The sequence below is a fragment of the Electrophorus electricus genome, chromosome 11 (assembly GCF_013358815.1).
Source record: "Electrophorus electricus isolate fEleEle1 chromosome 11, fEleEle1.pri, whole genome shotgun sequence".
Lineage (NCBI taxonomy): Eukaryota > Metazoa > Chordata > Actinopteri > Gymnotiformes > Gymnotidae > Electrophorus > Electrophorus electricus.
This window is the reverse complement of record NC_049545.1, coordinates 16,382,430-16,397,128: the sequence shown is the minus strand read 5'-3', so window position 1 is coordinate 16,397,128 and position 14,699 is coordinate 16,382,430. Positions and strand designations below refer to the sequence as shown.

The window sequence follows — 14,699 nt, the reverse complement described above, 5'->3', positions numbered from 1 at the left end:
GAGCACTAGCCACTAGGTGGAGGAGAGCTTCGTGGAACCGGGAGTCAAATTCCAGCCCACGAAAGAGGAACTCTACAACATGACAAAACAGACCAAATTGCGGCGATTTCTTGTCTCTCTCTATCCCAATCAACAATTTACTTTTATATTTTATTATCTACGTGTCTTATTAATGTACTAGTTTCATTAGAGGACAAAATACTGGCATTATGATTTTTCATGTTCGTAACGGTCGTCTGGGCCCCGGAATTCAGCTATCGACAGTTCAGCGCGAGGTTGTTGACTTCATTTTTTTCCCCTCCAGTCACTGAGATTTATCTTACTTGGAGGAAGTGGAATACAAATGGCATAACCGTAAAACTTTTGAGCGGACAATAAATGTTTTATTTATTTATGTTTTAAGATACCAAACAGGCTTTATCTGTGGTTACTTTGTCGTGTTAACACTTGACGAGTTAAGAACGTTTATTTTTTTCATAGAAGAAACTGAAAAATGTAGTTGTTCCGAAAACGTCTTGAACTTCCCTATGTTGTGGAGGGCATGAGGAAACTTTTGAACACTGTCTGAAATATGAATGAACTATGCTTTTAGTATTTTACCGCTGCTGTTTAAAATAAACAAATGATGTTCGCTGGAATGGTCATATTGGATAGCAACTCAACACACAACGCTGACGGCGATTTTAAATGTGGCCGCAACTCAACAGTCAGAGAAGGTGAGTGGTTGTTATATCTATTATTAATGTAATATTGTCATTGATATGCCTCCCACTTAATGACTTGATGAAACCCATCATCGTTAAGCCTTAAATGTGGAATGTGTAGAAGATTCGCATGCATTTTTGTTATCAAAATTTACATTTGTTGTATGAATGCCATGATTCAAAATGTCCACATAAGTCTCATCCTGAACATCTAAGATTGTTCACTGAACAGCCACAAACAGGCCTACCATATAGTTAGTTCTAAACCTCATCTAACACACCGATCTGACTTGTTTAGATTTTAAGGTCTGGATTAGGTGTTTTAGATTAGAGAACAGATGTCTGCTGGAAAGATGTCCAGAATGAAAATGGATGACATTTAATACAAATTGGAGATATGTAGATATGTATAATATTTGATATTAAATATTAGTTTTATGCAAGCCTGTATTTTTTAATTACAGCTCTATGAATATATGTTTGTAAATCACAGGAAGGACAGAGAACAATATGCATCACACAATATGCAAAATTCAATTTTAGTTCTTATGTTAGATTTTCCAGATAATCTATTCCTTTGCTCTAGGTTTAAAACTCCCTAGTCCATATTCATTTTATAACTAACCTACCATTTTGAATAATCATCATGCAGTGTGAAGTTTTAGATGATTTGTGTTTGCATTGTGAGAGGAAGTGTGTTTTGATCTTTAGAGAAAGTGCCATGGAAGAATTTGCAGGAACTACACTGAGGTTTTTTGCCGTGTAGAAATGCAGCATTATACATCTGTATTGCTTTTCCTCCTAGAGTGTCTCACAACAGTATTTAAATAATATTTTGATGATTTCAACAATGTGTGTATTTGGCTCAATGACTATTGGACTTATCTCCATGAGTTTTAACGTGCCAAATTTACAATAGAAGTAAATGTAGACTTTCAGGTCTAAAACACTTCTATTAATGTATAGAACATTCAGACATAATGCTAGGAATATTTACAAAAGAAAGGTAAATTCACAAAGGAAACATATTCTGCTTGTGAAACATGACTATCAGAGCCTCCATTATTTATTTTTATTTTTTGGGATCTCAACTTTTTTAACCAGTACTAGTACTAGGGACATTTGGTGGTGCTGACGCTGACCCTTAAAAATTCTTTATCATTTCCTATAGCGCAGCTAATAATGAAACACTGTTTCAAGTTACAGCAGCACTGGTTACCATGGCCATGCTTTTAATAAGACAGGGAGACACAATATTCTTTAGTAATCCAGAGAATAGTTTGACAGGCAGCTACAGAAGGGTGAATTCACAACAAGCCATGCATTATAAGATTTTAACACTAACTGCTGTGGAAGCAGGAAACTGCCAGATGGATTGTGCAGTAAATCACACATATGGTGAGAGTGAAATGATAAGACATCTTAAATGATATCACATTAAGGTGCTTTTACAAGGTGGGTGGTTGTCAGTTTACCTGTCAGGGTTCATGATATGTCACTTGTAGAATTTCATAATTACAGGTGTTTTGAATGGATAAGAACTCCTTTGAAGGATTTATTGGCATGTAAATGCTCTATATTTATATAAATGCACTTTATTTATATAGTGCTTTTTACAACAGCTATTGTCACAAAGCAGCTTTACACATATTCAAATCTAAGCCCCCAGTGAGCAAGCCAAAGGTGACGGTGGCAAGGAAAAACTCAGAGCTTGAGGAAGAAACCTTGAGAGGAACCAAGACTTGGTGGTGGGGGTGGGGGGGGGGGGTTCTAGGACCCTTAAATTAATGAAATGCCACTGCTAAACTAATTACATGACTTTGTAGTTTATGATAGGTGGATAAGGCAGTTTTTAAAATGGGAGGATTAGAAGAGTGAGATACAGTAACACAGGATTTGTAACACAGTAACTATCACTTGCTCTTATTAATTATTTTTGGAGAAAGTTTGGTTAAGAGCAAGCAAATCAAGCAATCAGATATAATGCAAGTGAGTAGCAAAGTAATCTCAAGAACAATCTCCTTTCTTCTACCACCAGTTAAGATGAAATTTGTTGTTGTAATTAAGTTCTATTATTTTCTCTTCAACAGGTGGATGTGTCATGGCAACAGAGGTAGACAATCAGGAGGCTGGGGTATATAGAAGGACAATCAGGAGGCTGGGGTATATGAGGGCAAAGGTGGACTGTGCTATGGGCTTGACTGGCAGGGATCTCAGAGATCTCCACATACAATCTGGAGCTCAGGTGTCCTGTCCTTTCACTGGTCAGATTGCTGAAGATAAAACTTTTATATTATCCAGCAATCAAGATCAACATGAAGAATGCTCTGAGGGAGATGGTCCGGAACTTGCATACCAGAATATCTATAGTCTTCTCCAGGGTGGTGACGGTCAGACAAAACCTAGCTATAAGCAAAGATCTCCCAGTGCTGTAGACTATTCGAAGAGTATTCAACCAGGTTATACTTTCAACTCCAGCTTTAGCTTCATTCAGCAGTCACTGAACATGAATATCATTTTGGATGCACACATGAATAAATGTCCTTTTCTAGTTGCAAATACAGAACCATCATTGCATGATTCAATGCCTGTTCATGCATATGGAAAAGACATTCTATCAGTAGGACAATTGCCTTTTTCTGTTACTGTTTCTGGTCAATCAGACAAGTCGCAGAAGAGCTTTTTGAATGGTGAGATTCCTGGGGTAGGACAGAATGTGCCTAGTCACAGTGGCGACAGGCATGTTTATTTGTCTGTAACATCTGACTTCCAAGACAACATGCCAGACTCAGACTTGGAGTACTTGGACACAGAGGTCACCTCCTCATTCTCAGTGAACTATTCAGATTCTACCTCTGCCTCATCAGTGACCTCTGGTTATGGGAGTACCACATCCTTTTTGGACCAGAACTGGAATGACATGCTGAAGAAGTATGAGGAAGGCCTGCAAAATTGCCTTCATGAAAATGGCATCAAGTCCAAGGTTAGTAATAGCCTTATTTACAGTGCTCAGCACTGATTATAGAGACTCTTCCTGAAAGATTGGAAAAAAGCGTGGAGGTTAAGTCATCATTGGAATATCATTTTCTTTCTAGATTGAATTAATGATGTTAAAAATTCAGATGCTTCAACAGAAGTCTGCTTTGGATGATGATTATAAAACAGGTGAGATTTCTGGATGTATGTAATATAAAATCTTAAGCACAATTTCATTATCTTTTGTAGACATTTTACTTGAGCTGGTTTGAAAGCTAAGTTGAGAACAGCATAAGATGTTGGACATAGAAATCAGATACCAAATTAACCAGTTTAAAGCTTTGTTGACTGTTTGATATCTGTAGCAGTAATGCTGGAAATGATAACAGCTGTGTTTTATTTCCTAATCTTTGCTTATCCTTTGAGGCTATTAGACAGATGCACAATCACTTGATTGTAACCTTAAAGTTCAGGCAGCTTTAGTTTTTGAAATATTATAGTACCAGGTGTGGTACTTGTGAGACTGAAGTAGTGTACAAATGTTATGGTTACATAAGGCATTGTGATTTGTAGCTGCTGTAACTTGGAGATCATCGCCCACTGGCCAATGTTTATGAATTAAATACTGACTCTAGTATTAGGATTATTTTGATACAGTATATATTTTGTAAGTGATATTAACATTTGTTCAGTTATGAGTTAGCTTCAATGGTGAGGTCTGGGGAGGGGGGGGAAGGGGGGGAGGGAATTTACCCCTTTCTTTGATTCACAGCATGAGGACATCCAGTGTGTGATGATAAATCACTGCTGTTGATCATTTTGTTTTTTGTTTTGAAATATTCAGATTTTAACTGAAACCTTTCCAAAACTTCAGCTATCCCACATGCATTTCAGTTTAATTAAGTATTATTCTGGAGAGTGGTAATTTCTTGACTTGTAATTGGAAGGTTGCTGGTTCAGGCCCCACCACTGCCAAGTTGTCACTGTTGGGTCTCTGAGCAAGACCCTTAACCCTCAATTGCTCAACTTGTACTCAATCATAATTGCAAGTTTCTAAAATAATAGAAGTAAGGGAAGAAGGAGTGATGGAGCACAGAATGTGACAGCAACTGGGTTCAGCCAAAAAGCCTTGAATTTTAACACAATCTAACACAAAGTAAGTAAATTCAGAGCCTACCTTAACCAAACAGAGGATAGTCCAATAGAAACTTTTTTTTTCTTTTTTTTTTTTACTTTAGTTCCTCCCACACTCCTTGGTGCATTGGGCAACAAGCGCTCTCCAACGGGTCCTATCAGCTGCAGCATCTCTGGCTTCGTCCAATGAGCGTATGTCAATAGTTTTTAGGTCGGCGATGAAGGTTGATCTCCAGGTGGTTTTGGGTCGACCTTGCTTTCACTTTCCTCCTGTCGGTGTCCAGTGTACAGCTGCCTTTGAGATGCGTTTGTCTGGAAGATGTAGGAGATGACCAGCGAGGCGCATTCTGCGTTCGGTGACGATTTCTTCCAGCTTCCGCAATCCACTCCATTGAAGAACTTCCTCATTGGTAATTCTGTCCTTATATGAGAGACCCAATATTCGGCGGAGGCACCGTTGATGGAAAACGTTTAGTTTCTGGGCGATCCTCTTTGTGTTTCTCCAGGTTTCACTGGCGTAAATGGCGGTTGGGATGTCGATCGTGGAGTACAGACGCATTTTGATTCCTGTATTGATTGTTGTTGAGCACCAGATGCAGCATAGACGCTGGAACACACCCGCCGCCTTTCCGATCCTACATCGAACGTCCGCTTCTGAGCCACCGTCATTATTGGATACTATGCTGCCGAGATATGTGAACTCGTCGATGTCCTCCACGGTTTGCTGCCCAATAGTTATCTGCACCTTGGTTTGACGATTCACCCGCATGACCTTGGTTTTGTCTGTGTTAATGCGCAAGCCAACCTTTTCCGCTTCGCCCTCAAGGCATGTTGTCATGGATTGCAGAGCCGGTTTTGTATTCGCTAGCAAGGCAATGTCATCTGCGAAATCGAGATCAGTGATATGAGATCCATTTGTCCAAAGGATTCCAATCACTGGGCTCATCACCTTTTTCATGACGTAGTCGACTGTGAGCAAAAAGAGAATTGGCGACAGGATACATCCTTGCTTGACTCCGGTTTCGATGTTGAAGAAGTCTGTGTAGCCATCGTCTGTCCTGACGCAGCAGCTAGAGCTGATATATAGGTTCTGGAAGACGTTGACAAACTGTTGTGGAATGCCATAGGCTCGTAAGATTTTCCACAAGGAGCCCCTGTGGACGCTATCAAAAGCCTTTTTGAAGTCGATAAAGTTGATGAGCAGGGGGCGCTGGAATTCGATGCACTGTTCAATGATATTACGAAGCGTGTAAATCTGCTCACTGCATGATCAGGCCGCTCTGAATCCGGCTTGCTCTTCCTGGAGAATTTCGTCCACTGCTTGTTGTAGGCGCCGTAATAGAACGCTGCAGAAGACTTTCCCAGGAACCGAGAGGAGTGTAATGCCCCGCCAATTGTTGCAGTCAGCGGTATTGCCTTTCTTGGGGAGTTTAACGATTACTCCTTTCCTCCAGTCACTTGGGATGCTCTGATCTTGCCAGCACTTGTTGAACAGCACTGTGAGGGTGTTTGCAATTGCGTCTCCACCGTGCTTTAGCATTTCCGGTGCTATCTCGTTTAGGCCGGGTGCTTTGTTGGCTTTGAGTGTTCAAATAGCCACCTTAGTTTCCTCGATAGTGATTAGATCAAGATTAACTACCAGGTCTGGAGGTGGCGATGTGGCGCCAAAGTCATAGGTGTTGGCAGGGGTGGGCTGGTTCAAGGTTTCCTTGAAGTGTTCTATCCAGCACGCGTCTTGTTCTTCTCTGGTGAGCAGAAACACCCCGTCCTTGTTTTTGATGGGTGCACTTGAGTTGCTCCATGCCCCAGTCAACTCTCGTACAATGCGGTACAGCGTCTTATTGTCATTCTTGCTAGCCGCCTCGTGCTTCGGCTCCTTTGCATTCCAACCATGCCGCCTTGTCAGATTTGCAGCTTCGTTTGACTGCCCTATCCAGTTGCCAATATTGCTCTGCTGTGGTTTCCTTGTCAGGGTCAGCTTTTGTCTGTTCGCGTCGGCATTTTGCGATTTTTCCTTTCGTCAATCAGGCTCCAAGTTGGGTCCCGTATCCAACATTCTTTCTGTGTCCCGCATCAGCGACCCACAGTTTCCTTTACCGTTTCTATGACTGCTTGTTTGAATGCCATCCAGTATTCGTTGATGTCGCCTGCATCTTGGAGTAGCTCGAACCGATTTCTCAACTCCAGTTGGTATTGTTTGACCGCGGCAGGTTCTTTCAGCTTCTCCACAGCATAAGGACGTTGGCGTTGCTTTTGTTCCCTCCGTTTGAGCCGTAACCGAATTGAGGATCGTACGAGATAATGGTCTGATCCAACATACGCTCCGCGATAGGCTCTGACGTCCAACAGTGCTGAACGCCATCGCCGAGAGATACAGATAGTCAATTTCATTCTATGTGGCTCCATCCGGCAATCGCCAGGTTTTCTTATGGATGTTTGTGTCGGAAGTATGTGTTACCAATGCAAAAATTGTTCATATTGCTAAAGGATAGAAGTCGTTCACCATTATCGTTGGTCTGTCGCCCCGAACTGTGTGGACCAATGATGTTTTCTAAGCCATGACGGTTGTCGGTAATTTGCGCATTGAAATCACCGATAAGAAGTTTAACGTTATGGGTCGGGATTTCATCAATGGTGTCTTGTAGCAGTCCGTAGAACGTATCCTTCTGATCGTCATCGGAGTCTTCGGTTGGAACGTATACTTGGATGATGGAAGTTTTAGCGTGTCTTGATTGAAATCGTGCCATGATGATGCTATCGTTGACAGGTTTCCATTCAAGCAGTGCACATGATGCCTTTTTACTAAGCACCAATCCGACACCATGAATATGGTGCTCCTCATGTCCTGAATACAGGAATGACTTGCCATCACTTACGATCTTTCCCGATCCAGTCCAACGCATTTCGGAGACGCCCAATATGTCAAGATTGTAATTGTCAAATTCATGTAGAAGCTGGGCGAGTTTCCCACCTTCACAGAGAGTTCTAACGTTCCAGGTGCCTAATTTGGAAATCATTTTTGCATTGAAGGTTCCGGTCTGCATTGGGCGTTGGACACCCTCGCGGATTTGCTCCAGCACCGTCATCAAGTTAGAGCCAGGTCCTCTTTGCTGATGGGATCGTTTAGAATATTCACTTGTTGTTTCCGTAGCGGTAGAAGTTTTTACAGGGCCTGGTTGCTGCCCCGGCGCCTAACCCTCCTCCTTTCACATCCGGCGCTTGGGAACCGGCAATGGCGGAGTTGTCCAATAGAAAAACCAAAGCATATTAAAATCTGATGTTAGTCATCCTAATTTATCAGTTCAGTAAATGTTGTCTGCCCCCCAATTCACACCTAGGGCCAAGCCAAAACTACACCTGTAGCAAGTAATTACATATAACAGCAAACCAGTTCAGACAAGAAGCTTTGAATATAACAGAATCTAAGGCAAAAGTAAGTAAACTCTGAGCTCATCTTAATCAGTCAGAGGATCGTCTTAGAGGAAAAACTAAAGCACATTAAAATCTGAAGCAAGAGTTGTCCCAATTTCACAGTTCAGTAAGTGCTGTGTCTGCCACCCAATTCACAGTTGGCACGTAGTTAATAATATTTCAATGTGCACTCTACAGGTTATTACTGAATAGATATCACAAGTCAAAATGTTTTGAATGGTAATTTCCAGTGGTGAGCCATCAGGGCTCCAAGGCTATCTCAGTGACTATGAGCATTACCCTTGGCTCACAGCCTCTGAGCAGCACTGCAAATTGTATTGCTGGGAATTGGATGAATATTTGGAGCCACACTGGGTTTCCACACAGGCAGCAGCAAAACAACAAAGCACGGCCCGACACTTACAAGCACTTAAAAGCAACCTGAGTTGGTCTACAGCACAGTGAACAAGTGCACAGGGAAATGGAGCCCCACAACAAAAAGGTGAAGGAAAAATAGGGAAACATTGGAAAGACTGATAGAATGTGCCATATATTTGAGTAAACAGCAGAGGTGGGTAGTAATGCACTACATTTACTACGTTCCATTTACTTAAGTAACTTTTTTAACAAAATTTACTTTTAAGAGTGGTTTTAAAAGAGGCTACTTTAATACTCTTACTCTAGTAAATTTGCGAAGTCAAAAATGTACTTATACTCCATTATATTCATCAATGTTCCTTCTGTTACATTTTAAAATGATTTTTACATTTTGTACGTTTTGCCACAACTTGTCCAGTGTGGGATGGTTGGTGAAATCCCTAAGGATGATCACTGAGTGAAATCTCTAAAGATGCTCACTGAGGGCCACAACTTTACTTCAGTAAAGTAGAAAACTGGACAGTACACCGACATAATGAAGAGAGAACAGGCACATTTTATGGCATGGGACTCAAATGGCATTTATGAATAGTAGCTCACAATATATCCTTTTCATTAAGGCTCACATATGTGTGTGAAATCGGTGCGCTCTCATGGTATGCATTATTAATATGAAAGTAAAACATGGTCCGATATGAATTATATTCGAATAAAAAATGTCTAGCTAGCTATGTAGCTATAAACTACAAGCAGCAGAAAAATTAATACAGCAGCTCATGGCAAGCAGGAATGCATGCCCCATATTGAGGCGTATTTTCAAGATTATAAAGGTTTCAAGGTTAGCTAGACAACAAAGGATATGTAGCTAGCCAGCCAATCTGGCTAATCAGTTACCTAATTTTAATGTAAATATAATGTCTAGTAAAATGTCTGTTACCCTGGGCAAGAGCTCAGAATATTCACAGAAATTGTACTAATCACAAAGTATCTAAACTAATCACAAACTCCAATGTGATCCTTGTGATTTATATGCACAAACTGCAAAAATTATTACAAACTTTCCCAAATTTTGTCTACCTGGCAAAGTATATTTTCCATGCCAGTTTCAAACAAAAATCATCTGGCAGCACTGCCATTAATACATGACCTTCTATTAATTCTAATAATTCACCTTAAATTTGTAGAAGTTAAAATATGACTTTACAACAGTATGAAATGTGACATGTCTGGTTTGATGATGTTAGTTATTTCTTAATGATTTAATACAGTTTAAAGAAAATTGCCATGGGCCTTACATGGCCTTTAAACTGCTTAGTAGCTACGTCATAAAAAAATTCTGTGACAGAAGAGAGCCATATCAAAAGGCAAAGTATTTTCACCTCAGTGAGAGAGAAAGAAGCCTAAATACCTCCTTATGTTCAGTGCTTACCACTTGGTATGGAAGGCTAAGTTGTGGTCCTATGTGATGAAGTGTTATAGTAGCATTTGCCTTCTAAAATCCATTAAATCTGCCATTTTTTTAAGAAACTTGAAGCATGGAATTAACCAATTTTTCTTGTGAATTTAATATGGCCCTAAATATAGTTAAATCTAAATACTATTTACATTAGAATTCCTGATGTGCTGCCATTTCTGGAATGTCAAACAAAAGGAACATTTCAGTTAAACAAGTTCCCAATATGCCACACAGTAATGATGAATGCTAACAGATTTCGCAGGTTTTCCCACTTGCCCACTAGCAAATTCCTTGCGTGCATCAGTAAAGAAGTGAGTTCAGTTAACTTTTCTGACATTAGTACAGGTCTCCAAGTTTGTAAAACTACAAAAGTTGGTCACTAGACTTTATGAAAGCCAAATTAATCTCACAACATTTCTTATTCAGGCATTCTTTGCTTCAATTTACAGCTAAATCCTTTAGCTAGCTAGGTTCTCTTTTACTTAGCAGGCCACTGCATCACTGATAATGCACATAAGATAGCTATGCTAGCTAAATAGCTCTTGAAACTATTGGGTACTCAGTCTCCAACCTTAGCTTTAGCTAGTATCTCAGCCACTAGATAGCTAGCCTCCAGTGCCATGTCTGACACTTTTGCAACAATTCATCATGACTTGTTCTTGTTTAGTGTTTTGACTTTTCTAATGAATAAAATACTCTGTACCCTTGCTGGTTATTGATGGATGATTTGTTGTTAAATACCTTGTAAGTTTGCTCAGAACCACTGCTTGGATTAACAGTTTCATACCAAATGTCAGGCATATAGAGGCAATATATAGGCAAAGCTCTTAAATGGGCTACTTTTGGTATGGAACAGTTTTCACATAATGCCTTATCACTTATCACGACTTTCTATAATGGAGTTTAATGAGGAGATAGTCATGGAATTAGCCTGGAAAGATGAGGGGCTCTTGGACCAGATTATAGCACTGTCTATCCAACTGGATAATATGCTATGGGAACGCAATAGGACACGTAAACTTCGCAATATGCTTCGCCATCCCATACAGTATGAAGTCAACAATGCTGAACCTATGCAATGTGACTCTTACCCCAGAAGAGAAACAAAAGATGATGCCGAGAGGGACGTTGCATGGACTGCAGAGTGGCTGGACACATGATTAGAGAATGCCCAGCTGTCCCATGCAGAAACAAGGCACTAACGTCAGAACAGTGTTTGGAGACTACCTCACATGCTAAGGTGGTGAGTCTCCCCCCAAGGCGTTTGATAACCAAGTCATTCCTGATTCCGGTTATTCTACACTGTCGATGATCTTTGTCTGTTTCATTTTTTGTCTGTCAATTATCATTGTCTCTGACTCTGGAGCCGAGGGAAATTTGATGTGCTGTACATTAGCCAAAGATCTACAGATTCCCCTTGAAACACTCCATCAACCTCTTACAATTTTTGCCCTGGATGGGGATCCTGTGGGAGGGGGTTCTATATACCAGAGAACCAATCCCATCAAACTACATACCAGTGCACTCCATCATGAAACCACCACTTTCCTGGTTTTAGATTCCTTAGAGTTCTCCATCATTTTAGGTCTTCCATGGTTAGAGAAGCATGATCCCTGCATCTCTTGGCACAATAAGGAGTTGTTAACCTGGTCTCCCTTCTGTCACCAACATTGTTTGCAGTTCCCCACCATAGCAATCCACTTCACTACTGTGAAAAGCCTGAACTGCTCAACATAGACCTGTATTCCACCTGAATACAAGGACCTGAGAGAAGTGTTCAGCGAACAAAGAGCCATGCACCTGCCACCTCACCACTGATGTGATTTTTCCATTGATCTCATAGTGGAAGCACCAATGCCTAAAGCACATATTTACCCACTGTGGAATCTTACATCAAAGGCATTAGCCCAGGGCTTCATCCAACCCTACACCTCTCCTGTGGCTTCAGGATTCTTCTTTGTGAAGAAGGATGGCAGGCTCCATCCCTGCATAGATTATAGGGGGCTCAGTCAGATATGTAAGAAGTACATATATCCTCTACCCTTAATCGCAGCTGCATTGGAAGAGCCAAGCTGTTTACTAAACTCAACTTAAGGAGTGCCTATAAACTAATGTGTATTAGAGAAGAGGATGAGTTGAAGATGGCATTCATGACCACTAGAGGGTACTATGCTTTTTGGCCTCACTATAGGACCTACGGTAATAGCTAACATAGATGACATATTGATTTAGTCACCTGACTACACTGCACATGTGAAACATATCTTCCTGGTCCTCAAAACTACTGTCCAGGAACACTCAATGCTAAAGCTGATGCTTTATGTCGTGTTTTCCAGGACGATGAGTCTACATATACCTCCCAAATGAACAAACTACCACTGGAAGTTATGTACTGAGGAATTGCGTACCAGGCAGCTCATCACAAATTGGTATGGTTGGGAATCAGTAACCCAGGAGGTACACCGGTTCGCTTCTTCTTGTTCCTCCTGTTCACAGTGTAAAACACCCAAGACCCTGCCAGCAAGTAAACTGATGCCCTTACCAGTAAAGGAACACCGATGGTATCACATCACCATAGACTTCATGGGTCTACCTCCTGAGGAGTATACTGTTATTCTTACAATCACTGGTCAGTTCTCCAATGGAGTCAAGTTTGTCCCTTTCACGACCATACCTAGAGCCTTCCAAACGTCCGAGGCGTTGTTCAACAATATATTACATTATTATGGGATCCCAGAAGACATCCTTTCTGATAGAGGGCCCCAATTCACTTAATATGTTGGGTCAGCCTTTTTTAAACGTATAGGTATGTCCATTTGCTTAACCTTTGGGTACCATGCACAATCTAATGCATATTTTGTTTCAACAATCCTATGGACTGGTCCTCTTTTTTATTTAGGGTATAGATGGCCCAAAACTCACTGATCAGTTCTGCCACAGATTTGATTCCTTCTAAGATGTCAGCCACCTATGGACTGTCAGCCTCTCAGATGTTCCTGAAGTGGATGACTGGATGCAGAGGAGCGAAAAGGTCTGGGAGTAGCTCATAGAAGGAGTTCTTCAATTAAGACCAAAATACAAAGGTCTATTCAAGGTACTTAAAAGATTGTATGATGTGACATACAAGCTGGACCTCCCCGTTTTAAAGGTCATTCCATCGGTCTCTGCTAAAGCCTGTAATTTCAGGTCCTTTGAACTGTCCTCCTGGATGACACACCACCAGTGCCCATGAACTTAACGGGCTCAGATGTGTGTGTGTGTGTTGTGGCAACTGCTGGATTCAAGGAGATGTGAGGTTGTTCTCCAGTATCTGGTGGACTGGGAGGGGTTTGGACCAGAGGAGCAAAGTTGGGTACCAACTTCTGGCATTTTTGACAACTTCTGGCATAGCCACACCCTGGGCATGGCCAAGTCAGCTCTTGGTGAGGTTCCAGTGGTTCACGCTCCAGCTCGCAATGTGGAGTACACAAGTTGGGCATCCTTGTACTGTGACTGGCCAGTCTTTGAGTAGGGGGTACAGTCATGCAGCCCGTCAGATCCCCCATGAACTACACACCCCAGATTCCTCCGAGGAGATCCTCATCCCTGGAATATTAAGTACCTGCACCTGATACTCATATGCATAGCCTATTAATACACTTTGTACTCTCTTACTTATTGCATACTATTGCCAACTAGTTCTAGTGTATACAAAGTGTTATTTTTGTTTTGTGACCATTGCTTGTGTTTTGTTCTACCTTGCATTTTTGCCTTGTCTTGGATATTCCTGTTTGCTCCTGTTATATTGCCCATGCCTACCATTCAACTTTGGATTGGATTTGCCCTTTTGGATTTGTTTGCCTAGACTGTATCAATAAACAGTTAAACAATAAACAGATAAACAGTTGTCGTCAAATCCACGGTCATCTGACTTGTCTTGCAGCATGACAGAAACCTCACAACAATAAGTGTCATCGTACTTTTCTTTGTCTTGCTGCTGGCCTCTACCTTTGCTGCTAAGATACCACTGTATAATGAAGCTCAGATTCAGAGTTATCTTTCTTTTCAAAAACCTTGCTAGTTGGTGTGCCTCATACAACACTTAACATTATGCATCACGTGGTAATTAGCCAGTTCTGACAATCTTTCAGACATACAGAGGACTGATGGTAAGCAGTAGACCAAATCATAAGAAGAGGGGAATACAATCCTTCAAAACCTAAAAATGAATTTTTAGCATCTATAATTGGCACAAGTTCATTCAATGCATATTACTATATATTATTTAAAATTATATAGTTCTGTTTACAGTGATTATACTGGGAGGACAACTCCATCTTTTCCCAGGAAGGGGGAGGGGGGCATGTGCCCCTAGGTGGGAAAGTATCTCCACCCAAACCCTGTACAGCATCTCTCTTAATGCAAACACAACAAAAAAAAAAAAGAATGTGTTCTCTTAAATATTAGTGATCTATAATTATCTATAGTCAGTAAACGCATGCATTCATTTCCATCAACTACATTCTGGAACTCATTTCTTCATCACAAATAATATCTTAGTAACTGAGCTGGCAAAATATCTAGTTAGCAGGCTAACTAACTGACCTTATATGAAGCATCTTAACCATAGCTTCCATATTCAGTCCTTCAGGATGAGATAT

At 40.9% G+C, this 14,699-nt stretch overlaps 1 protein-coding gene across 3 annotated transcripts in view; it reads left to right on the top strand.

Annotated features, from left to right (window-relative positions):
* The window catches only part of disc1 (DISC1 scaffold protein), a 38,825-nt gene continuing 24,126 nt past the window's right edge, over positions 1 to 14,699 (top strand). For 2 of the 3 annotated variants that reach the window (XR_004776653.1, XM_027027142.2), the window contains exons 1-3: positions 1 to 716; positions 2,795 to 3,687; positions 3,800 to 3,869. Coding sequence is in view for 2 of the 3 variants with exons in the window: in XM_027027142.2 (XP_026882943.2) it covers positions 623 to 716; positions 2,795 to 3,687; positions 3,800 to 3,869 (1,057 nt within the window). In the remaining variant the exon portion in view is untranslated. The remainder of the gene's footprint in view (positions 717 to 2,794; positions 3,688 to 3,799; positions 3,870 to 14,699) is intronic. The other variant, XM_027027132.2, reaches the window with a different exon arrangement.